Genomic DNA, 21,978 nt, shown 5'->3' with positions numbered 1-21,978 from the left:
ACTTCATGCTTTTATTAAAATATTTGATTACATAAAGCAACGGGGAAAGCAAAAAAAGCAAAAAAAAAAAAAAAAAAAAACCCAACAACAATAAAAACCAGGCTAAGGAAGCAGGGAATAGAATGAAGTGTCTTATTAAGTGGGGGTTAGCTAGGGCCAGGGGGCTTCAAAACTGCTCCGGATAATGGTGAATCGGGAGAAATCCTAGAAACCTCACATACAGGAAACAGTGGACAGGTGCTGATTCCTTTTGTGAGTCTGGGAGGACACTCACAACAGTCACAGCACCGGTGGAGTAGGGGAGTGAGGGGCATACCCTACTTCCTCCTATGGAGAGTGAAGGGGATTCTTTGCTTTTTCCTGTAACTCTCCAAAAGTGGAAGAATCCAGGTTATCCAGGTCAGGAATCAAGGCACACCAAAGAGTACCGCGGCTAGGCACAGAGGTAGATAGAGCTCATGGTACTAAATGGACAGGAGCAGGAGTTTCGGTCAAGTGACCTACTTGCATGGGGAAGAGGGGGCACTTGAATCACTGGATGAGTCAAGAGATAATGAGGAGGAGGAGGAGGAAGAGTCGGAACTTTCATGCTGACTACGGTAAGGATATGGCCAACGAGGAGGGGAAGGGGAAGAGGCCCGCATACGGACTGGGCGCCTTGAAGGAGAGCTCGAGGTTGCCGGTAGGGTTCTCTTCAGAAATTCATTCCCAGAGGTGGAAGGGTTTGCTCCTGGCTGCGGCTGGCTGCGGCTGGACCTGGACGCACTGCGGCTGGACCTGGACGCACCACGGCTGGATCTGGACGCACCGCGGCTGGATCTGGACGCACCGCGGCCTCTGCGTGGTGTTGCAGGGGTGCTCGTAGTATCAGGAACGTTCCCCAGAGCAGCGCTGTCCGGTGAAGTGGCTCGACGGCGTAAATTTCGGCCTCTGTGGCCAGCGAGGCCAACTTCAGGGCTAACCTCCGAGGCACTGCTGCGATGACCAGATGCAGCGGCATGTGAGCGGAGAACCCTGCCTCCAATGTCGCCTATGGGATTAGGGGTGAAAAATGCACAGAAATCAGGAACCTGCACAGTGGCCTGTTCATGGAAACCCTGGCCAACAGGAATGAAGGGGCCGCTGCTATCAAAGCTGAACTGTATTATATCAGTCTGTTGACGACCAAAGACAGGCAGAAAAGCTTGGCTGCTGGCCCTAGGAGCCGGAGTAGCCACATGATGTGACATGGTGGCGGTGCTCCTGAGGGCAGGGCCTAGGAATTCCTGGCTCTGTACAGGAAGTTCAAAATGGTGAAAGTTCAGAAAATAGGATGGCTGAGACGTAGAAGGCCACCCTGTAGCTTCCAGAAGCTGAAGCTCACCTGAACATCCAGTAGCTAGATCTCCTCGGCTGGGCTGCTCACCCCGACTACCTTGCTGCTGGTTCCTGCTGGGGGTGACCGCTTCTGAGGACTGGTCCACCCCTCCCTGGCTCCTTGTCCTGGGCCTTACAGGTCGAAGTTCTGTCCCTGGGCTGTCAGGATCACAGCCACCCTGGAGGTTGCCGCGCCGATTCTCAGGCTCAGGCCCACGAGGTCCACGAGGTGTCCCCGGATTCTTACCAGTCGACATTTTGGCTGCGAGGCTGAGAATGTCGTCTGTCTGTCACAGAGGCACCACCTCTAGCCCTGAGGCAACAGGCTCTTTACTGCAGGAATCCCAGGTGTTCCTAGGTGGCCTAGGCTACCCTGACACGTAGCCCTAGTGGTGCCTCTCCTTCGCTGAGGGTGACTAGGTGGCCAAATCAATGGGCTTACCAGCTTCTTGACCACGAGAAAGGGTTTCCTGCCTCCTGCCTCACTCAATCAGAAAGAAGGCTTCTGCTCAGCTAGTTAGGAAGCAAGGTAGACTTAGAGCTGCGAGAGGAGGCCAGTGGGTGGAGCTAGCTCAATTCTAGCCTCTGATTGGCTACCTGTACGTTATGCAAATTTAACTTGGGTTGAACCGCCCTTCACCTGTCCCCTACTAGGACACTGGAGGCCAGGGTAGCTTCTAGTGGTTTCTGGTGTGCTCTTAGCCCCCGTCTCCCCCAATCACGCTTTCAGGAGTCAAAAGTCTAAATTTCACAAGGTCCCCACCCCGGCCTGAGAATGTTTGGGGTGGGAACATCTACATGAATTATATGCAACACCTCAAACGAGTGAGTCGGTCTTGGGATCACTTTAACAATTTCCTACACACTGACCAATAAGCTCTATCTCCTAGGCCATGCATGACTCACTGCTTTCCTTTAAGCCACCAGGTGACCTGGCTAGGGTTTTAAGTTTGCTGAGGGGCCTAAGGATTTCAAGGGGGATGATGACGTCCACATTATCTTGGGTTTGAAATGTTCAGCAAGGAATGTCAGGTCCCAAACACCAGACTGGCTTTACAATTTTCCAGTACACCACTTCCCCCTGTCTTGCCCTGAAACACAGGCCAGGCTGCTTAAGATTCAGCTGATGAATTAATTGACTCGGGCTCATCTTCTAGGTTTTTTTTTTTTCTACTTTACTGTCGGCACAGACCTTTTAAATTTAATACTTACACACATTTTTGATTATAAAAAAAAGGGCTGTTGTTTTGGGTATCCTCAAACAGAAAAGCAAATCTACCAAAATCAGCAACCAGGTGAAAGCCTTTAATCCTAGCACTCAGGAGGCAGAGGCAGGCATATCTCTGTGAGTTCAAGGCCAGCCTGGGCTACAGAGCTAGTTACAGGGCAGCCAGGGTTATACAAAGAAACCCTGTCTTGAAAAAAATAAAACAAAAAAAACCCCAAAAAAAGCTGCAACTAAATTTTCTCATGCCTACAGTCAAATACTGGGAAAGTTAAATTATATCTTCATAAAATGGCCATCCATCCATATTTCCTAGTTTTAGGAAAATAGAATGATTCAAGCAGAAGTACTATTTTGTAACTTGTTTGGAGGGGTCCAGAAAATACATTTTTCATGTCAATGAATACATACTGACAAGGAGACAGGTGTGGTATCTCACACCTGTGATTGTATCACTAGGGAAGGGTGAGAGCAGGATTTCAATTCAAAGGTCACCCTGGGCTGCAAGCTGAGACCCTATCTCAAAACAACAAAGTACCCACAAAACTGTTTTGCAACTAACACACCCTCCTTTTGGGGAGGAAACATATGTTTTCAAACATTCTTGTACTGACCAATATTTATGCTCTTTCTATTTTTTCACATCAATGTGAGACACACATTAGTGTGCTCATTGAAGATTGCCCAGTCAAATGTGTCTTTATTGTGGATTACTTCTCAGAGGAAGACATTCTTGTATAAGCCTGTGCACATTTATAATTTTAGCAAAAGCAAATGGGACACTTAACAGAATGGATGAGCAACTGGACTGGAATATAAAAATAGACTGGTATTTGGTGTGTTAAATAAGGGGGAATGGCAAGTGGGTCTGAAATAGAAAGTAGAATGCAATGAAATGGAGAGTAAGTGCAAAATAGAATGAAATAGGGAATGAGACTCATACTTGAACAGTATGATACGGACAACTGAATAGGTCACAAATTGAATAGAATATAATGATCCAAAACAGAATGAAACAGAAAATACCTAATACATGAAAGAAAAATATAGCATATGAAAAAAATGCAGTGCCAAGTAAAATATTAAAATAGTGAGAAATCAAATTAGGAAAGTCCTGGCATCATTTAGTACAGATTTTAAAATAGCAGAGAAAGCTATTCCATATATGTGGAATTGTGTGTGGTTTTGTGTGTGTGTGTGTGTGTGTGTGTGTGTGTGTGTGTGTGTGTGTGTGTGTGCTTGCTTGGTGCTTGGTTGTTAGGGAGTGGCACTACTAGACAGGGAATAGGAGGTGTGGCCTTGCTGGAGGAAGCGTGTCTCTGGATGTGGGCTTTGGGTTTTCAAAAGCCTAAACTGGGTCCAGTGGCTCTCTCTTCCTGCTGCCTGGGGATCTGGATATAGAACTCTCAGCTCCTCCAGCATCATGTCTGTCTGTGTGCTGCTATGCTTCCCACCATTCTGATAATGAACCTCTAAAACCTTAAGCAAACCCTAATTAAATGCTTCCCTTTAAAAGAATTGCCATGGTCATGGTATCTCTTCACAGCAATAGAAGACTGACTAAGACATACATTTTTTCAGGTATTTGGAACAAGATTTCCCAACTTAAAAAAGAAATGCAATAAAGTATTTGTAAAAAATGTCAAGAATGCCCATATCAAATATTACAATTAATAAATTAATTTAACATACTCACTAGCTATAAAGTCAATATTATAAAACCAAATTATATTTCTCTATACTAGTATCAGAAATTATGAAAAGGAAAATTTGAAATGCCATTTCTTGTAACTTGAGAAAGTATCAAGCACCTATGACCAAACAATAAAAACTCACAAGATGCTTGCTCAGAAATTACTATATCAATTCTAAAAGAAATTAAAGAAAACCACCATTAATCTGAGGCACAGCATGGTTAACTGTGGGTTGGAACAGTATTTTCAAACCTTTTCTGTTTATGGCCCCTGCTCAGCCCCCCAAAAATTTTATGGAGTCCTGGGTATGAAGGTATATGAAATAGGCACACAAATAAAACAATTGCTAATATAATAAACCATAAAGAAATCTATTTTAAATAGTTCTATAGTATACATATAATTTTGTCATTTACTAAAGATGATTGTAAACCTTTAAACTAATGGGATGGGTGGCACTATTCATTTCTGCACAAAGAATTAATTCTTCACTGAATAGTCGATATTTCAAGATATAGAGCATCTTCAAAGGTTTCCAGAGTTTATCAATATTTTATGATTGTCAATGCCTAGAATGTTGCTTTATATAAAATGTAGCACAAATATGCAATAATAGAAAATATTAGGAGTATGTCTAGAGCCATTTCAAAAGTCATTAGAAATTCTGTCACGATTCCAAGCAAATATTCATTGTACCTTTTATGAAACTCAGGACAGCAACTCAAAAGGTAATTTATAAAATCAAATTTATAAAATCCAAAGATAGGCTAACACGAGATACTCTGAAAAATAACTATAAAAATATTAAATGTTTAACTTTTAAAATAATTAAACAGTAATGTTTCTGTGAGAGTAGAAATCTTTGTGTGTATTGTGAAAGCACTACAATCCATAACAAACAACAGTCTGAGTTGAGGTCTTCCAGGTACCAATGATCCCACTATGTGATGCAAAGTATATGCCTGCTATGTTTGGAACCAAGGCTAAAAGGAAGTTGTGTGATGCTACACAGGTGAACTCTGCCAAAAATACCTCAAACTCATTATGTGTTTGATATTGAATTAACTTTTCTTTATTATGTAGTACTCTATGCCATTAAATTTTTCCCAACCCCCACAATTCAGTGTATCAACAATATAGGGCTGTCTGTCACTCACACTTTCATTACCTGATGACTGCTGATGAGAAGAATGATATCACAAAATTTAAAGAAAAATTCTCACCAGAATTATATACAGCTCAATGGACTCACACACAATAAAAACCTCAAGAGACTGTTTGTCAGCAGAAATTGGGAAACTTATTCTAAAATATACATGTCTATCAAAAACTCAAGATCAGCTAAAGTCATCCCAGAATAAGAAATCTGAAGGACTTTTACTGTAATTTGTGTATACAAATAGGTTTTTTTTTTTACAGGAATAAAGACAGGTATTTTTTTATTCAGATAAAACCATAGAAATAGACAAACCAAAGAACACAGGGAAAAAACAGAATTCACAAACAAGACACATCTAGGGCATCAGCCCACCGCAAAACCAGCAGTACCACGCCTGGGAGGGAGGAGACCATAAGTCAGCAGAGCGGGACCGATTGGTCAGCAAGCCATAGAGAAAGCATAAATGTGGCCTCTAACCCAAGCCATACACAAAAATAAATTCCACAAAATAAAATATCTGAAACATTAGATAGGACACAATATCATTAATGATTAAGAAAAGCATTGACCAAGCACACACAATAAACAAAGAACACGAGAAGAATGGAGTTAAACATTAGCACAATAATTCCAACAGATACTTCACAAAATATGATATTCAATGGACTTGTAAATAAAATTTGGCTCAAAACTTCTGCTACAAATTAAAATCATAGTGAGGTAGCAGTAAGCATCTATAAGGAAAACCCAAAGTGACTACCATCCTCGAGCATGAAAGAGGGTATTAGAGGAACTAAAACTTTGACAATGTATGCTGGTACCTCTACTTTCAAAAACTATTTGGCCATATGTATTTAAGCAGAACTTATGCATTTTCTATAACCCAGTAATCCTATACATTAAGTCAATTAATGTGCAAATATAATGGGATTAGAGTAAAACAGATTCTGTTTTATAAATATTGGTTAAAATCCACAAATGAGAGGTATTAACTGTATATATGTTGGAACATTTATTTAAATCTATTAAAAATGCCCTTACTTGTTGGAGATCAGGTGGTGCCCTGAGCTAAGTTATTCCACATTATATTTTAAGCTAACTTTCAGGCCGTGCCTTGCCCTGGGGAATTTTATTTTATAAAACAATAGTTTGCTCAACTGTGAGGTCAAATGTCAAAGTAGAATGACTCTTCATCTCCTTTATGCAATTAAATGATATTCATCTGCCCAGCACAAATCATAAGGTACAGTCTGATAATTAACTTATTTGTATAAGTAAGTTATAACTACCTGTGAACCCATCAAGTCAAGTCAGGAACACATGGACAGACAGACATAGCAAAACCATATCAGCAACATCAGCCTCCAGAGCCTATCAAACACACAAGACCAACAAATAATATAGTCCATTTGCATTGCCTAAGAAGGAGCACGCCCGTGCAAGGCCATGGCACTTACACAGACCTATCAACTGGTCACTAGCCATGGGCCCCAGCCAGAAAAACTGCCACAGCAAAGGACCTCCATCCAAGTCTCCAGATCAAGTGCAGTTTCTCCTGCCATTGACATACAGCCCATTTCTAATTGACATTCAAACTGGCCTGCCACTGGAATCGGACAATTCTGCGCCCAGAACACACTATCATGCAATTTGTTCCTAAAACTTCTTACCTGGCACCTAAAGACATTTTTCCTTACCCTTTATTAATAAAGCTCTCTGCCTGTCTTCAATACTGCTCTTTAGCCTTTTCTTAGCCATTCTGTAGCACATATACACATCCATGTATATATATACATATACATGCACAATTTCATTGTGTGAATTACAATGTGTGATCTGAAAATATGCCTACAACTATAGATTGAAATCACTAGTCCTTAGTAACTAAAGCCAATTAACTTGACATATTTTTTAAATTTTGTTATCCATCGAATTTTGACATTGTTGAAAGGCCAACTTCCCTGTTTCTAACCTAGCATGACCATGATGTTAGAATTTGTACATATTTTCTATGTAAAACTTTTACAGATTATTTCTACAGAAATTGAAACACTTATCCTTTATTTTCTCAAAATTGCTTACATGATTTTAAAAACTAAACAGTAATAAAACCTTTAAATAAACAAAATCATTTGATTCTAAATCCATAGCCTTCCCACAATCTCTGCAACTCCTTTAAACTCTCCCCTCCCAGTTTTCTCAGCTGTTTGTTTATCATGCATTTCCAAACCACAGACTTAGACTGACTGTATCATACTGTAAAAATGGCCACTTCTGGTTTCAGCTCCCTCAAGTAAAGAAGTTGAAAATCCACGCACGCGCGCGCAAGCACACAAGCAAACGCTGCCTTCCTAGAAGGCAACTCTGGGCAAACGTGACAAATGGTTTTTTAAAAAAACGCATCAAAGAACTGAGATTGCAGGTTAAACCACTTCAAAAGACATAACACTGAACATTTAAATGCTAAATGTGCAAAATCACTGGAGGCTAAAAGTGGATAAGCAAGAGAGTGAGTCCACTTGTCCGTGGACTTTACCTTCAGGAAAATGTCCTGTGGTCCAGGCAGCGCGGAGCAGTAAAGAGAATCAGAGCCATCACACCTGCTGCCTAAGCCAGTTGTGTGCGGTGATGCTCTCCATGCCGTGCAGAGCAGGAGGGCGGAGGTTGCGAAGTGCGGGTGCAGGCGCTGCCTCTTTCTGCAGGATCCTCAGCTGTAATCCTACACTGGCAAGCCTGCAGGGGCACAGCCCCTCCACCTTGAACCGCGCCTTGGTCGCAGCGCTGCACTATGGCCCCCTACGCGAGCCATTCCGCAGGAACTTGGCGGAAGAGCCCTAGGGGATGAGGCCTGGCGCTGCCTGAGCGCCTCCCAGAGCTTGCGCTGCGTGCCCGGGGCTAGCTCATTGGCAAGAACACCTCGTGCAAAGGCCGGCTGCCGGAGGCGCAAGTAGCTGTTCATCCGCGCGCATTCATCCGCGCGCCTGGCCTCTTTAGTGCAGCATCCCTTCCCGGGGGGGAGGGGGAGCGCGGGGGGCAGCGCTTTGCAAAAGGCTCCACAGCTTCTGAAAGGCTCCAGACCTCAGCATGGAACCCAGGCGGCTGTGTTCTCTTGGGGCCAAAGACCAGGTAGCTGGGGGTGGGGGCGGGGAGAAAGCAGAGATTCTCCCTTAACTGTGCGATTTGGCAGTGGTTGTCTTCCTTATTCTGTCCCACCCTACCCCCCACTCCTGGCTTCCTTAGTCATAAAAGCAAAACTTACAGTCTTGACCCTGAAGGGATTTGAGGGGAGAGGGGAGGGGAAGCTCAAGTCCTAAAAACTTACTTGAGCACTTTGCTTCTTTGAACTGCAAAGATTAGTCACTTGTTGAAAAGGAGGCCAAGGTGCTTTCCTTGCTGTTAAAATTACACTGTCTGGTGCAACGTGTTGGTGCAGTGTATCTGCAGCCAGCCCCACTTTTCTAAATTTTCATAGACCTGACAAGCTTTTGTGTTGGCATCAAATACCTAGATTTTCCATTCTCATTCATGTAAATCCTTCCCAGTGCCCATGGAAATGGTGTACAAGCTCTTGTAGTTCTCAGTAATTGCATACGTATATAATTGTATATGGAAAAAGGAAAAATACATTATATCTCAGTATAGCAGGGAAGAAATACAAGAACATATTTGAAATATTTAATACAAAAGGAACTGGAGTTATTTCATGTGTTATTTCTGTACTAATTTCACGAAGGTTTGATGATCTTAAAAGTTTTTATTGGACTTATTTTTACGTTTCTTATATGCTAAAATTTAGGAAATGTTCTCCATGCCAAATGGAGAAAAGCTGATATAATTAGAGGCTTTTCCTCAAGTGTTTCCTCACAGTTAAGGTGAACAATTTGAATCTAATTAGTCTAGTGCAAATGTAGATACACCCCCCCCCCCCAAAAGAAAGCTGCAGGCTGGGACACAGTATGTATGAATGGCAAAACAAAAAACAAACGAAAAAAGAAAAACCCTCAAAACAGCAAAAACAGAAAATCTGAGAGAACCAATCCATTGTTAGTGTGGAGGCTCATTGTAGCCAAGAATTCTGATTTGGGGGTTTACATTCTTAATTCTGTCATTTCAACATTTAATGACATCTGTATTGGTTTTTTTTTCTTCCAGATTTTTATTAGAAGGTATTAATTATACAAAATATGGCTTTTATTGTGACATATGTGCATATAATAGATTTTAATCATATTCATTCCCTCTCACATTGGTTGCTGCCTTCTTTCCCAATAACCCCCATTCTACTGTCATGTCTTGTCTTTTTTTTTTTTTTTTTTTTTTGGTTTTTTTGAGACAGGGTTTCTCTGTGTAGTTTTGGTGCCTGTCCTGGATCTTGCTCTGTAGACCAGGCTAGCCTCGAACTCACAGAGATCTGCCTGGCTCTGCCTCTCGAGTGCTAGGATTAAAGGCATGGCCCCAAAGCTATGAAGATGGTAGTACAGACTCAAATCAAAGAATATGTAGATTGAAAATCACCTTAATTCAAGAGTGTAAGAGCAAGAGGGGACGGAGGACACCAGGAGAACAAGACCCTTTGAGTCAACATGAGCAAAGCTCATATGAGCTCACAGAGACTGAGGCAGCATGCACAGGGCCTGCACGGGTCTGCACCAGGTCCTCTGCATATATCATGGCTTCCAGTTTAGTGTTTTATGGGACTCCTGAGTGTGTGAATGAGTAGCTCTGATTCTTGTACCTTCTCCTGGGCTCTTTTCATTCTATTTGTTTGTCCTATTCAACTTTGCTGTGGAATGTCCTGTATGCTGTAAATATATGTTGCTCTGATTGATTGATAAATAAAATGCTAATTGGCCAGTAACCAGGCAAGAAGGATAGTATAGGTGGGACAAGGAGGAGGAGAATTCTGGGAGGTGGAAGGCTGAGGCAGAGAGACACTGCCAGCCACCACGATAAGAAGCAGATGTTGCCGGGTGGTGGTGGCACACGCCTTTAATCCCAGCACTCGGGAGGCAGAGCCAGGCGGATCTCTGTGAGTTCGAGGCCAGCCTGGGCTACAGAGCGAGTTCCAGGAAAGGTGCAAAGCTGCACAGAGAAACCCTGTCTCGAAAAACCAAAAAAAAAAGAAGAAGCAGATGTTAAGATACTTGTAAGCCACAAGCCACATGGCAACTTACAGATTAATAGATCTACCACAAGCCACATGGCAACTTATAGATTAATAGAAATGGGCTGAGTTTAAGTGTAAGAGCTAGACAGTGGTAGGCCTGAGCTAATGGCTGAATGGTTTAATTAATATAAGCATCTGAGTGATTATTTTATAAGTGGGCTGTGGGACCCGGAGGGAAACATTCCAGCTACACAACTTCAATATGATAGTTTTTGTTTTATCTTACTATATTTTACTTTGGTATATTTTATAATAAAAAAGAGAATTTCCCCACTTTCACTCGCTTACTCTTCAAGCATACCTTACTGACACTGTACATTGAGCAGATATTATTAAAAACCTATTGCACAATGAATTAGAGGAAAAAAATCAGAAATAATGCTCTTGTCCTCTAAGCACATACAGTATAGTGGGAGAGACAGATAAACACATTAAGAAAAAAATCCATTATAGTGTGGTGAATGTTATCAGAAAGGCAGGCTTTCTAAGTTACTTCCTCAGCTGTCTGTTAATGGGTAAGTAGAAGGTATGTGTAGGAATGGATTGTGGAGGTAGTCCAGACTAAAAAGAGTTTTTGAGCAGTGGTTCAATAAGAGGGTAGAAAAGGAAATGCCAACATACAATGTTTCAAATTGAAAAATGAATGGGAGAAATGATTTAAGAGAGGTTACTGTGAGTGGCCTTGAGTGCTGTGGGGAGTATACAAAGGCAGGTATTGGGCCACTTGGCCTTGACCCTTCCTTTCAAACCTTGCATTTGTTACTGATCTCATTGCTTTTGGAAACTACCCTGACAAAAGCAAGTTAAGGAAAAGTTTATTTGGGATCGTAGTTCCGGGATACTTTCCTTCATGACTGGGGCATAATGGCAGCAGGAGTTTCAGGCAGCTGATTTCATTGTATCAGCAGTCAGGAAACATAGCCAGATGAATTCTTGGCATCAGCTCACTTTCTTTTTGTTACACAGTCTAGGACCCCAGCCCATGGAATGGTGTCCCCATAGTAGGCAGGTCTTTCTACCTCAGTTAACCAAGATAATCCCTCTTAGGCATGGCCAGAGGCAATCCTAATTTATTTAGATAAGATGTCACAAGCATGCCTAGAGACTTGTGATTGTAGGTTCTTCCAAGTTGATGAGTATTATTAACAATTACACTGAACTCCTTGTCAACTTCACACACACACACACACACACACACACACACACACACACACACACACACACACTTTAAGCTATAACCTTCCACCCCTTGTGCCTATAATCTCATGGCCATAATGTGATACAAAATGCATTCAGTTGAACTTCAAAAGTCTCCATAGTCTTTAATACTTCTAACACTTGTTAAAAGTCTAAGGCCTGGTGCTGATAAGATGGTTTGGTGGACACCTGTTTAAAGACACCTTTTTCCAAGCCTGACAAGCTGAATTTGAACCCCAGGACCCACATAGTGGAGGGAGAGAACCCACTCCCACAATTTATTCTCTGGCCTTCACCCACATGCCTTATGTATGTGGACATGCACACATGCACACAAAAAAAGTCATAAAAATTAATAAAAAGCCCAAGTCTCACCTGAGATTCAAGACAAACTCTTTTTTTTTTTTTGGTTTTTCGAGACAGGGTTTCTCTGTGTAGCTTTGCGCCTCTCCTGGAACTCACTTGGTAGCCCAGGCTGGCCTCTAACTCACAGAGATCCGCCTGGCTCTGCCTCCCGAGTGCTGGGATTAAAGGCGTGCGCTACCACCGCCCGGCTCAAGACAAACTCTTAACTCTTACAAAATAAAAATAAAAAAACCAAAAAACATGCTCCCAACATATGATAGCGCAGAATGAACATTCCCATCCTAAAAGGAAAGAATTGAGCATAGCAAGGAATAGAGCAAACACCAGATTTTTTAGTTCCATGTCTGGTGACTCAGGCTCATCATAGAATCGTCTGTGTTCCAGAAGGTTTGGGTAGCAGGAACTCTAAAGCTATCACATATTGCCTGGCTTCAGCTGGTGTAAGTCTCCAACCATGAGCCTTTCAATATGTATCTTCGGTACCTCAAAACCAGCCCTGTGTGGATGACTCTGCTAAACTCTACTTCTGGTTCTGATTGGTGTCTGGTCATTCCACCTTAAAAAAACAAAACAAAGCAAAAACATTTTAGAGCAGATCTCTAAAATACTGCTAGAGTAATTAGTGACACACAGTGTATCCTAGCTGCGCTAAAGGTACTAACAGAGAAATCATGGCATTGCTTCCCATTACTAATGAAATATGATAATGACACCTCCTGGAAGTTTCATATTTCTACATTATATATTTACGTCTATGATAAATTTTCAGTTATTTTTGTGAAGTTTTTAAGCTATGTGTATAGATTCTTTTAAAATGTAAATGTCAAATTGGTCCAACACAATGTTTTTGAAAAGTCCTGTGCTTGCTTTCTTTAAATACCTTGGTTTTTGTGTGTGAAAGATCACTAACTATATTTGTTCAAGTCCATTCTTATCTGATGTTATGCATTTTAACAATGCCATACTCTCTTGATTTGTGTAGCTTTATAACAAGTGTTTAAGTTTGTTGTTCTTTGTTTTTGTGTTTTCTTATTTCAGGTCTTTGTCTTTCTATGTATGCTTTAGAAACAACTGGTATTTGCTATGCACAAAATAACTTGCTGGCATTTTTAACTCGTTATTTATTCTTTGTGGCCTTGACATCAGGCATCTCAAGCCCACTCATATCCCCATCCCTTTGCTTCCACCTTCTGCCCTTGCAACACCCCACCCAAGATAAAACAGAAAATTTAGAAGAAAATCTCATATGGAAGCTGTAGTGTGATGCAGTGAGTCACACAGTATACAATGACTGACTCTTGAGGTCATGTGAGGAGGATTTGTATAAAGCAGATATTTTATCTTTCTTTGTAAGATTCCTAGTGAAACTCTCATAGCCTGGTGTTTCCTGTTTTTAATGGTTCAGTTGTTTGTTCAGTTTAATGGCAGAGGCCTGCTCAGATTATATGCTTTTTCTTGCATGAGTTTTGCTAGACTGTGTCTCTTAAGAAAGTGACTGGTCTGTTCATCTAAGTTCTCAAACCTGTGAACATAAACTCCTTCATAGTGTTTTCAATTATTCTATTAAGCCATGTGATCATTAGTGATGGCCCATGCTTAGGTTCTGATGTTACTAATTTGAATCTACTCTCAGATTTTCTTTGGCTTCATTAGATACTATCAGTTTTACTGAATGTTCTGTGAACTATAGCTAGTTAAAATTCAGTCATAACCTTGCTTTGGTTTTTCACTGGTTCTCTGGGGTGAGTGGACATTTGTTCATATCTCCCCAAGAAATATGTCACACAACAAGAGTATCAAGGGCATCTAGATATTGGTGGAGAATGACATTTTCAAGAAGAATAAACCTGAAATTTATAATGGCTTATAGTTAGCTTAAGCCTTCAGGTATAAAACAATGGTTAAAAATGCTAGCGAAATGTCTGTGCCCTTGATGGCTTGAAGAATGGGAGTACAGTATTTGAGATGACCAAAGTGGCTGGAAAATTAGCAGGGTAAAGTGACATCCAGAGAGAATGTGGCTAAATTCTTCATATCACATTTGTCAAATCATTGATTGCCCTCTGAGTTCCAAATGTGTGTGTGTGGGGGGGGGGTGTATTAATCACTTTTCCACAGCTCTCAAGTGGCCTGAAGGAAATGATAAATATTTTCAGGGTGTTTGTTTTTTGTCCATGGTCACTTGGTGTGGCGGTATTGTGTTCCCCAAAATATTGTGCACCCTAATAAACTTTTCTGGGGTCAGAGACAGAACAGCCACTAGATACAGAGGCTAGAAAATGGTGGCACTTACACCTTTTATCCTAGCATTCCAGGGGCAGAAATCCCTCTGGATCTCTGAGTTCCAGGCCACATTGGAAACAGCCAGGCATGGTTACACATGCCTTTAATCCCAAGAAGTGAGCCTTTAATCCCAGGGAGTGATGGCAGATAGCAGAAAGGTATATAAGGCGTGAGGACCAGAAATTTGAAGTATTTGGCTGGTTAAGCTTTTGGCTGGTTAAGCTTTTAGGTTTCTAGCAGCACAGTTCAACTGAGAGGCATCCAGTCTGAGGAAACATGATCAGCTGAGGAATTGGCAAGGTGAGGAAGCTGTGGCTTGTTCTGTCTCTCTGATCTTCCAGCATTCACCCCAATACCTTGCTCCAGGTTTGATTTTATTAATAAGACCTTCTAAGATTCCTGCTACAACTTGGGTTCATCACTATGGGCCCGCGTTGAGGCATAGCATCAGGGTGTAAAGGACAGAGTGGAGCTGAGATGCTTACCAAATTGGGGTCCAGGAAGTAGAAACAGACAGGTTAAGTATCTGGTGGACAGTATTTCAAAGGCGTACACCTCCAGTGAGCTACTTCCTTCAACCAGCGCCTACCTCCTAGTCATATATTTGACTTTGAACTCATCAATGCATTAATCCATTAATAGAGTTAGCACCCTCATGATTCAGTCACCATTTATTGCCACCAACTGAGGCCCAAGCTTTGAATATAGAGCCTTTAGTTCATTCACATACCCGGGGATGAGTGTGTCCAAATCATAACACTGGAATAGACTCTGAGTAGCTCAGCTAAGATTAAAAAGTGAATTGATATTTAAGCTATTATTACACCACGGAGAAAATGGAATTGGCCAGTTGGTGTCAGTTAAATAAACCTTCTTGTAAAATGTAAGTAGATAATATAAGATTATGTAAATGTGCTGAGATATCATAATTTTGAAATGCTTTTAAAATTTAAGAAGTACAGACTAGTAGTATGATGAGGGAAAGAGATGGTTTTGTGCTGCTTCAGTCTCTGTAAGTTCATATGCGCTTTGCTCATGTTGTTGCACTTAATTCTTACATGCTCTAAGGTGTGACAGTCATCATTATGTCAGTTGCAGATAAAGAGAATGAATCACAGAAATAGATGAAAAGATGTTTCCATGGTTGCACTGGAAGTTAACAATGAAACTGATATGAATCAGGCAGCCTGATCCCAGCCTGCTCAGTGAGTCAGCTCACTCCACAGAAGAGGCTAGGACCTTTAGTGATGAAGCTGGTGTAGAAATCAAATTTATACCATATGTATCCACATCCCCCTTCTCTTAGCCCACTCCCCATCCTCTAGTCTTCTGCCATATGCAAATATCAATAAAGGGTAGCCCCTTCCACAACTCTATTGCACTGATATTATATAGTGAATATATATTGATAACACACCTACTATGGACTACACCATTTACACTGGAGTTTGCTGAATATTCTAGAATGACATATTCCCTGCTGTCATTCTAGAAAGACAGAAATATAGTATGTGGGCTAGGCCTTGTAGCAGCATCTCAAATGGCAAACTGTCTTGCCATGGCTTTAGAGGGACACATGGCATTCCTACATGGTGTTGGGGCAAATTGGCTGAACCTTGCCTATATGGTGCATATGCAAGTTTGTCAGTGTGTCAGGGCAGAGCAGTTCCTCCATATATACTACCTGGGGTGTTCACTGGAGTCTTATTTCATTACTCTTAAATTACACATGAACAGATACAATCTGTGAAGCAGATGGTTATGCTCCAAGTCTCAAATTAGTATAAGGTAGTTAAAAATAGAACTGACTCCTCAAGGGTCCACTCCTCTTACCCTACATCATACTGCCTGTGTACATGAGGAAAGTATACTGACATTCCAAACTGGACAATATTATCTGAATAGAGAGATCCAAATTTAACCTTGCCTTACACTGGCAGTTCCTATTTTAATGTGAAGTAAAGTAGGAACTCATTTTAAAAAATCAACTCGTTCATAGGAGATTCATTTTACACTTAACACATTGCCTACTTAATGACAAATTTTCACAAAACCTCTTTAATGCAGGGAGATTTCTTTCTATTAATAGCACATATGGGAGAATTACTATACAATTTGGTGATGTTAATGAGATTTCTTGTTTCTAAGAAAGGGAGACAAAGACAAAGAGAGATCAGAGACTGTTAGAGAGAATAAGATTTTCCACTGTAAGCAGAATAACAGAAGCGCTAAAGAGGTGGCTATGCATTCAGTAGCTACCTAGCTAGAATTTGGGAGTCTGTTTGGGTAAATGAAGAGGCAGTTATTTTTAACTATTCTGCAAAGGGTTGAATATGACTTGTACCCTCAAAACTCATATAGACACTTAATCCTAGTAGGGCCTTTCAGAGGTGATCAGCAATAGATCAAGTCATCATGATAGAACTCCCATGATTGGATCCTATGGCTCTGTGAGGAGCTAATGGGAAACCGAGTCACTCTATAGTCTCTTAGGTGGAAGGACCTTGACTAGACTCAGAGTACAGTGAGGCTTATATAGCAGCTAGTTGGGTTGCAGGTTGAAGCATGAACCGTGTCCCAGGGTACAGGACTGCCTGGTGCTGAGACAGGGTAGAGCTTCCTCCAGGCACTAACCTAAGGAGATCTATACTGCCAGAGGTTTGAGGATGAATAATGGGAACAATTCCTTGGAGACCAAGACTGATAATACACTGGGCTATATCTTAGTCTCAGGACCATAGTAACCTAGACAGTAGGGAGAGAGTGGTTGTGTTTCTCACTCACTCCAGCTCCAGAAATGAAGCAGCCAGAACATGGTGTTTTCTCTAATACCATGCAGGTCTAGCAGCAACTTCTGCATGCTCTGCTATATAATGGGATTTTGGGATTTTGTCCGGGACTCGATCTCACCACTCTGAGCCTGGCACTGAGTTCCAAGAAAAAGGTTTATGTTTTGTGCCCTGATCTCAAGCAGGTGAAGTCATATTCCCTGTTCTTCTGCCTAAGGTTTTACACTTGTCTACATGGTTAATGCGGTTCCAGATGTTTATTCTGTGGGTACAGATTGGAGGCAGAGGTTACAAGCTCTGTTTGCCACTGGATTTCAATTTTGGGGTTCTGATGCTGGATTTCAAATCTAAGGCTTGGACTTAATTTCCTTCCCCAAGTAAGGAAGGATTGATATGGGCAACTCCTTCCTGCCTGCCTTCTTCAATGTGTATTTTCCTGTTATGGAGCTAAACCAAGCACCAATGTATTTCCCTTGGGTTTCCTAGCTCTTGTGAAGTCATTCTTTTGTATGAATAGCTAGTTGTGTGAATTGGTGAGACTATATGGAAATGGTCCATGGAGAATCTTACCCAGCTATTTAACAGCATTCCTGTATCTGGGCTATCCATCCTATCCCATTGGTTAATAATATTTCTATCACTTTACCTTTAACCTACCTTTGTCTTTTAAGTTATAGATGGATTCATGGAACACAAGGTAAAATTACCTTTTTAAAGAACTTATAGGCATTCCACCCATTTAAAGTATACTGTTGCTTTTACCACGTTAAGGGAGTGTTTACTTTCATCACTATAATTATTATTAGAGTTTTTAGATTATCTGTAAAAGAAGTCCTATATACATACCTGTTCTCTGCCTTCCATCCAATCACTCATAACACTTAAATAATTACTTAGCTGCTTAATAGCTCTAATTATTTCTGTATTTCAGTTATTTTATATGAATGGAATCATTCAATATGTTGTCATTAGTAACTAGCTTCTTTCATTTTGCATAGTTTTCATTTTGCATAAAGTTTGTATTATAGGTCATACCAGTGGTCCATTTCCATTTCATTTTATTTATTTTTAAACTGAAGATAAATTTTTTTCATGCAACATTTTCTGATTTTGATTTCCCTTCCCCCAACTTCTCCCAGATCTTCTCCATCCACCCAACTCCATGCCTTCCTTCTCTCTCTCTTTAGAAAGCAAACAGGCAAACAAGCAAAAGAAACCTACAAACTTTCTAAAAGGACAGGAAACACACACACACATACAAAAAAAATCCATATAAACACAAAATCAGAAACATAATATGCAAGCAAAAGACTTGTAAAGGAAAAATGCCCAGACAAAACATTATGAGACAAAACCCTCCCAAAATGCTATTGAGTTCATTTTGTGTGGGCCATCTACTGCTGGGCATGGGGCCTGCCCTTCAATGTGGTTTGTGTACCCAGAGGGATCCACTGGAGAAAACAATTTTTTCCTTTGAGAGCAGTTGTCAATTGGAGATACCTTTTGGGTTAGGGATGGGGTCTGTGTCTACTTCTTCTCTCAACACTGGGACTCCATCTGTCGTAGACCTGTACATGCTACCACAATTTCTATGAGTTATATGTACATAAGTCTTCTTGCGTATGGAGGACACTGTTTCTTTGGTGTCATCCATCCCCTTTGGCTCTTATACTCTTTCTGCTCCCTCTTCTGGAGAGTTCCCTGATCCCTGCGGGGAGGGGTTTGATGAAGCCCCCTCATTTGGGACTGAGACTTCACCCCTCCTGACTAGTGTTCATAGTACAAGAAGGTACTCTGCACACTACCAGAGGAGAAGGGCAACCGTCAGCCCAGCTACAAACCCTGCAATCTACAATGGTGAGCTGCCTGCAGGATATAGTGGTGAAATAGGGGCGCCAACATTGTGGACATAAGCAACCACTCTCTGAGTGGATTTAAGGCTCATTCCATGAGATGGAACCCATACCTGACACTGCTCAGGGAGTCGAAAAACCTGAGACTAGACAGGCGGTAGACCTAGGAGAAAACCAAATTGCATTATTCTGCTAAGGTAACATAGCAATGACTCCTAATGCTATTCTGCTATAACCATACAACAGGGCCTCTCTCAGCCATCATCAAGCTTCCTCTTGTAGTAGACAGAAACTAACACAAAGACCCACAATTGGACACTGTTCAGAGAGTGATAGGTTTTGTAACTCTCATTTTCGTTTGAAGTACCATCCTGTTATATGGGTATGTCACATTTAGTTGATCTATTTACCAGTCAGTGAACATGTGGGTTGTTTCTCCATTTCCCCTATTGTGTTTATTGCCTCTATGAATATCCATGCACAGGTATTTCTTTTTCTTTTCTTTTTAATCAAGAAATTTTTTATTCATTTTACATACAACCACAGATCCCTCTCTCATCCCTCCTCCTGGTCCCCCACAAGCCTTCCCCTTCAGCCCACCCCATCCCTTCCTCCGAAAAGGTAAGGCCTCCCATGGTGAGTCAGCAAATCCTGGTCATGTACAGGTATTTCTTTGGAAGCTGGCAGCATCTGCTATTACCAGGTGATCTTTCATCCAAGTAATTATCAGAACTCGTAGTACTTAGGTTCTGAAATCAAGTGATGTTAAAAAGGCCAGGTGATATGGCCAACATTGAACTTGGTGTGGATCTAACAATTCTGATTGCTGCTTTGATTCTGATATCCATTGCATTGTCCTTGCTTACCTTATATCTCATGCCTGAGTGCTGCTTCCAGAAGCTGCCATCCGGAAACCCAATTACTCTCATTGTATTTACATTTCCTGATTCACCAGCTGCAATGTCCATTGTAATATCTGGCTTATAGAGAAAAAAGATCATAGAATCTTTCAAGGTCACTATTACTGTTGGAATTTGAATGTTCCTCAGAGGATCATGTGTGTCCTTAGTGTTGCTCCCCAGCAAGCAGTAATATTTTGAGCATGGATCCTTTAGGGGGAGGGGCTTGATTGCTGGAAGTAGGCCATTAGGGGCGGGCTTCTGAAGGTTACAGCCCAGCCTCTAGTTGTAACCCCTTCCTGCTTCCTTGTCTGCCACCATGTGAAGTGTCCTCTGTCATGAACTGAGCTACTCCACCATACCTTATCTACCATGGTAGACTCTGAACCTCTTAAAGTATAAGCCAAAATGTCATTCCCTCAGATGTTTCTATCTCAGCAGTACCAATGTAACTAATGCAAATATTTTGGTTTTTCTTGTTGTGCCCTGGGCGCGAGACCCCCAGAGAGACCACCAGAGACACGAACTTACCGAAATGCAAAAGCAAGGTTTATTGAAGCAGTTCAGGCTGCGGCAGGGACCTCGGTCGAGCACCCCGACACAGCGGAGACTGGAGGAGGTGCCCGCCCCTCTGCAAGCTCAGTTTTTAAAAGCAAAAACCACAAGGTTACATCATTTAGGGGTGCTAGTACGGGTACAATTCTGATTGGCTCAAGTTTTAGGGGTTTTCCAGAATTTCTGTGTTATCTTACTTTGTATTTTTAACCAGTTGTTTGTCAAACTTTATAGACTACCTCCGGCATTGGGGTTTTCTGTGGTTAATCAATTGTTACCAGATAGTCCTTCAAACATCCTGACTTTGTACTTTGACCATCTCCGGCATTGGGGCATTCTATGGTTAATCAGTTGCTACCAGATGGCTCTTCAAGCATCCTGACTTTGTCCTGGGACCTATGTCAGCAGTTCTGAGAATCTTGAAACTCGGGCCTATTTCAAGCTGGAGTGAGGGGCTTGCTTGAAATGGGGGTGCTTTGGTTCTTCATTTCTCACACTTTCTCACAGTATTAGAAAAAGTTATCCTTTCCTCTATATTGAGCCAAGACAGACCTGGCACTCCTGGTTTTCTTGCTGTGGGCCACCCTTGGTCCATGTTCCAGCAGGTAAACAGTGAGACTCCTTACTCTGAGTCTACATTAAATGCAATGCTTGTGCTAAGTGAGTGTATACCCATTTGGGAATTTATTTATATCTAATTCAGCCATGTGTATTTGCCACCATTATCCCACACTCTTGTTTGTGGTGGTGGTGTGGTATTAAGATCTAGCTTTGCTGTGCAGCCTAGTCCAGCTTTGAATTCACAATCCTTCCTCAAGCTCCTAAGTGCTGGGATTGCAGGCAGGTATCACCATGCCTTGTTCATACCACACTCTTGATACCGTTCCCACACATCCTCCTTAGGAGATTTATCTTTTGGAGTATAGTAGGCCATGTTTTATACCTTACCTTTAGAGAGCTTTGGAGGCACAAAAGATGTAAAAGTGAGGGGGTTATACATTCTTTCTCTGTGGCATCAGAGAGACACTGAGCCCAGCAGCTTGTGATAGTGCTAAATTCACTGTGAGAAGGGCTATAAGAGGGCACAAGACCCTGAGAGTTCATTGCATAGAGGGGTGAATGTGAAGCCTGGGTTGGATGGAGATCCATGATATTTAAAAGTGTGAAACCCATGAAATATCTACCAAGGGTAGCTTCCTACAGGGAGTGGGATCAGTTCAGAAGAGAGTCATATGTTACAGGCAGCACAGCTAAAGGGACTGAGTCTTCCAAGCCATTGGGAACTAAAGTTGCAAATAGCAGATACAGAGCTACAGGATTGGACAGTTGCCCTACTAGGTTTCAGTCTTGCTCTGGTGCAGTATTTCCTCACTCTTCTCTCATTCCTTTAGTTTGGAATGGGAATGTGTATTCTGTGCCATTTTATATTCATTGT

The 21,978-nt window shown here is 41.6% G+C and overlaps 1 protein-coding gene and 1 long non-coding RNA gene across 3 annotated transcripts in view; one reads left to right on the top strand and one right to left on the bottom strand.

The window, feature by feature from the left end:
* Positions 1–319: 319 nt before the first annotated feature.
* Ezhip (EZH inhibitory protein) lies at positions 320–7,964 on the bottom strand. The gene has a single exon (XM_052751599.1). It carries the CDS (start codon positions 1,611–1,613, stop codon positions 501–503), a length of 1,113 nt encoding a protein of 370 aa, XP_052607559.1. The 5' UTR covers positions 1,614–7,964; the 3' UTR covers positions 320–500.
* A 6-nt stretch (positions 7,965–7,970) lies between these two features.
* The window catches only part of LOC128119081 (uncharacterized), a 48,020-nt gene continuing 34,012 nt past the window's right edge, over positions 7,971–21,978 (top strand). For both annotated transcript variants that reach the window (XR_008221451.1, XR_008221445.1), the window contains exon 1: positions 7,971–8,560. This is a non-coding gene — a long non-coding RNA (uncharacterized LOC128119081). The remainder of the gene's footprint in view (positions 8,561–21,978) is intronic.

The sequence above is a fragment of the Peromyscus californicus genome, unplaced genomic scaffold, assembly GCF_007827085.1.
Source record: "Peromyscus californicus insignis strain IS unplaced genomic scaffold, ASM782708v3 Scaffold_10__1_contigs__length_136768540, whole genome shotgun sequence".
In the NCBI taxonomy this organism is placed as follows: Eukaryota; Metazoa; Chordata; class Mammalia; order Rodentia; family Cricetidae; genus Peromyscus; species Peromyscus californicus.
The sequence above is the reverse complement of the archived record's forward strand: the minus strand, read 5'-3'. Positions and strand labels throughout refer to the sequence as shown.

Excerpts from the sequence above, each read along its gene's own strand:
- Ezhip (XM_052751599.1), bottom strand. The coding sequence starts at position 1,613 with ATGTCGACTGGTAAGAATCCGGGGACACCTCGTGGACCTCGTGGGCCT.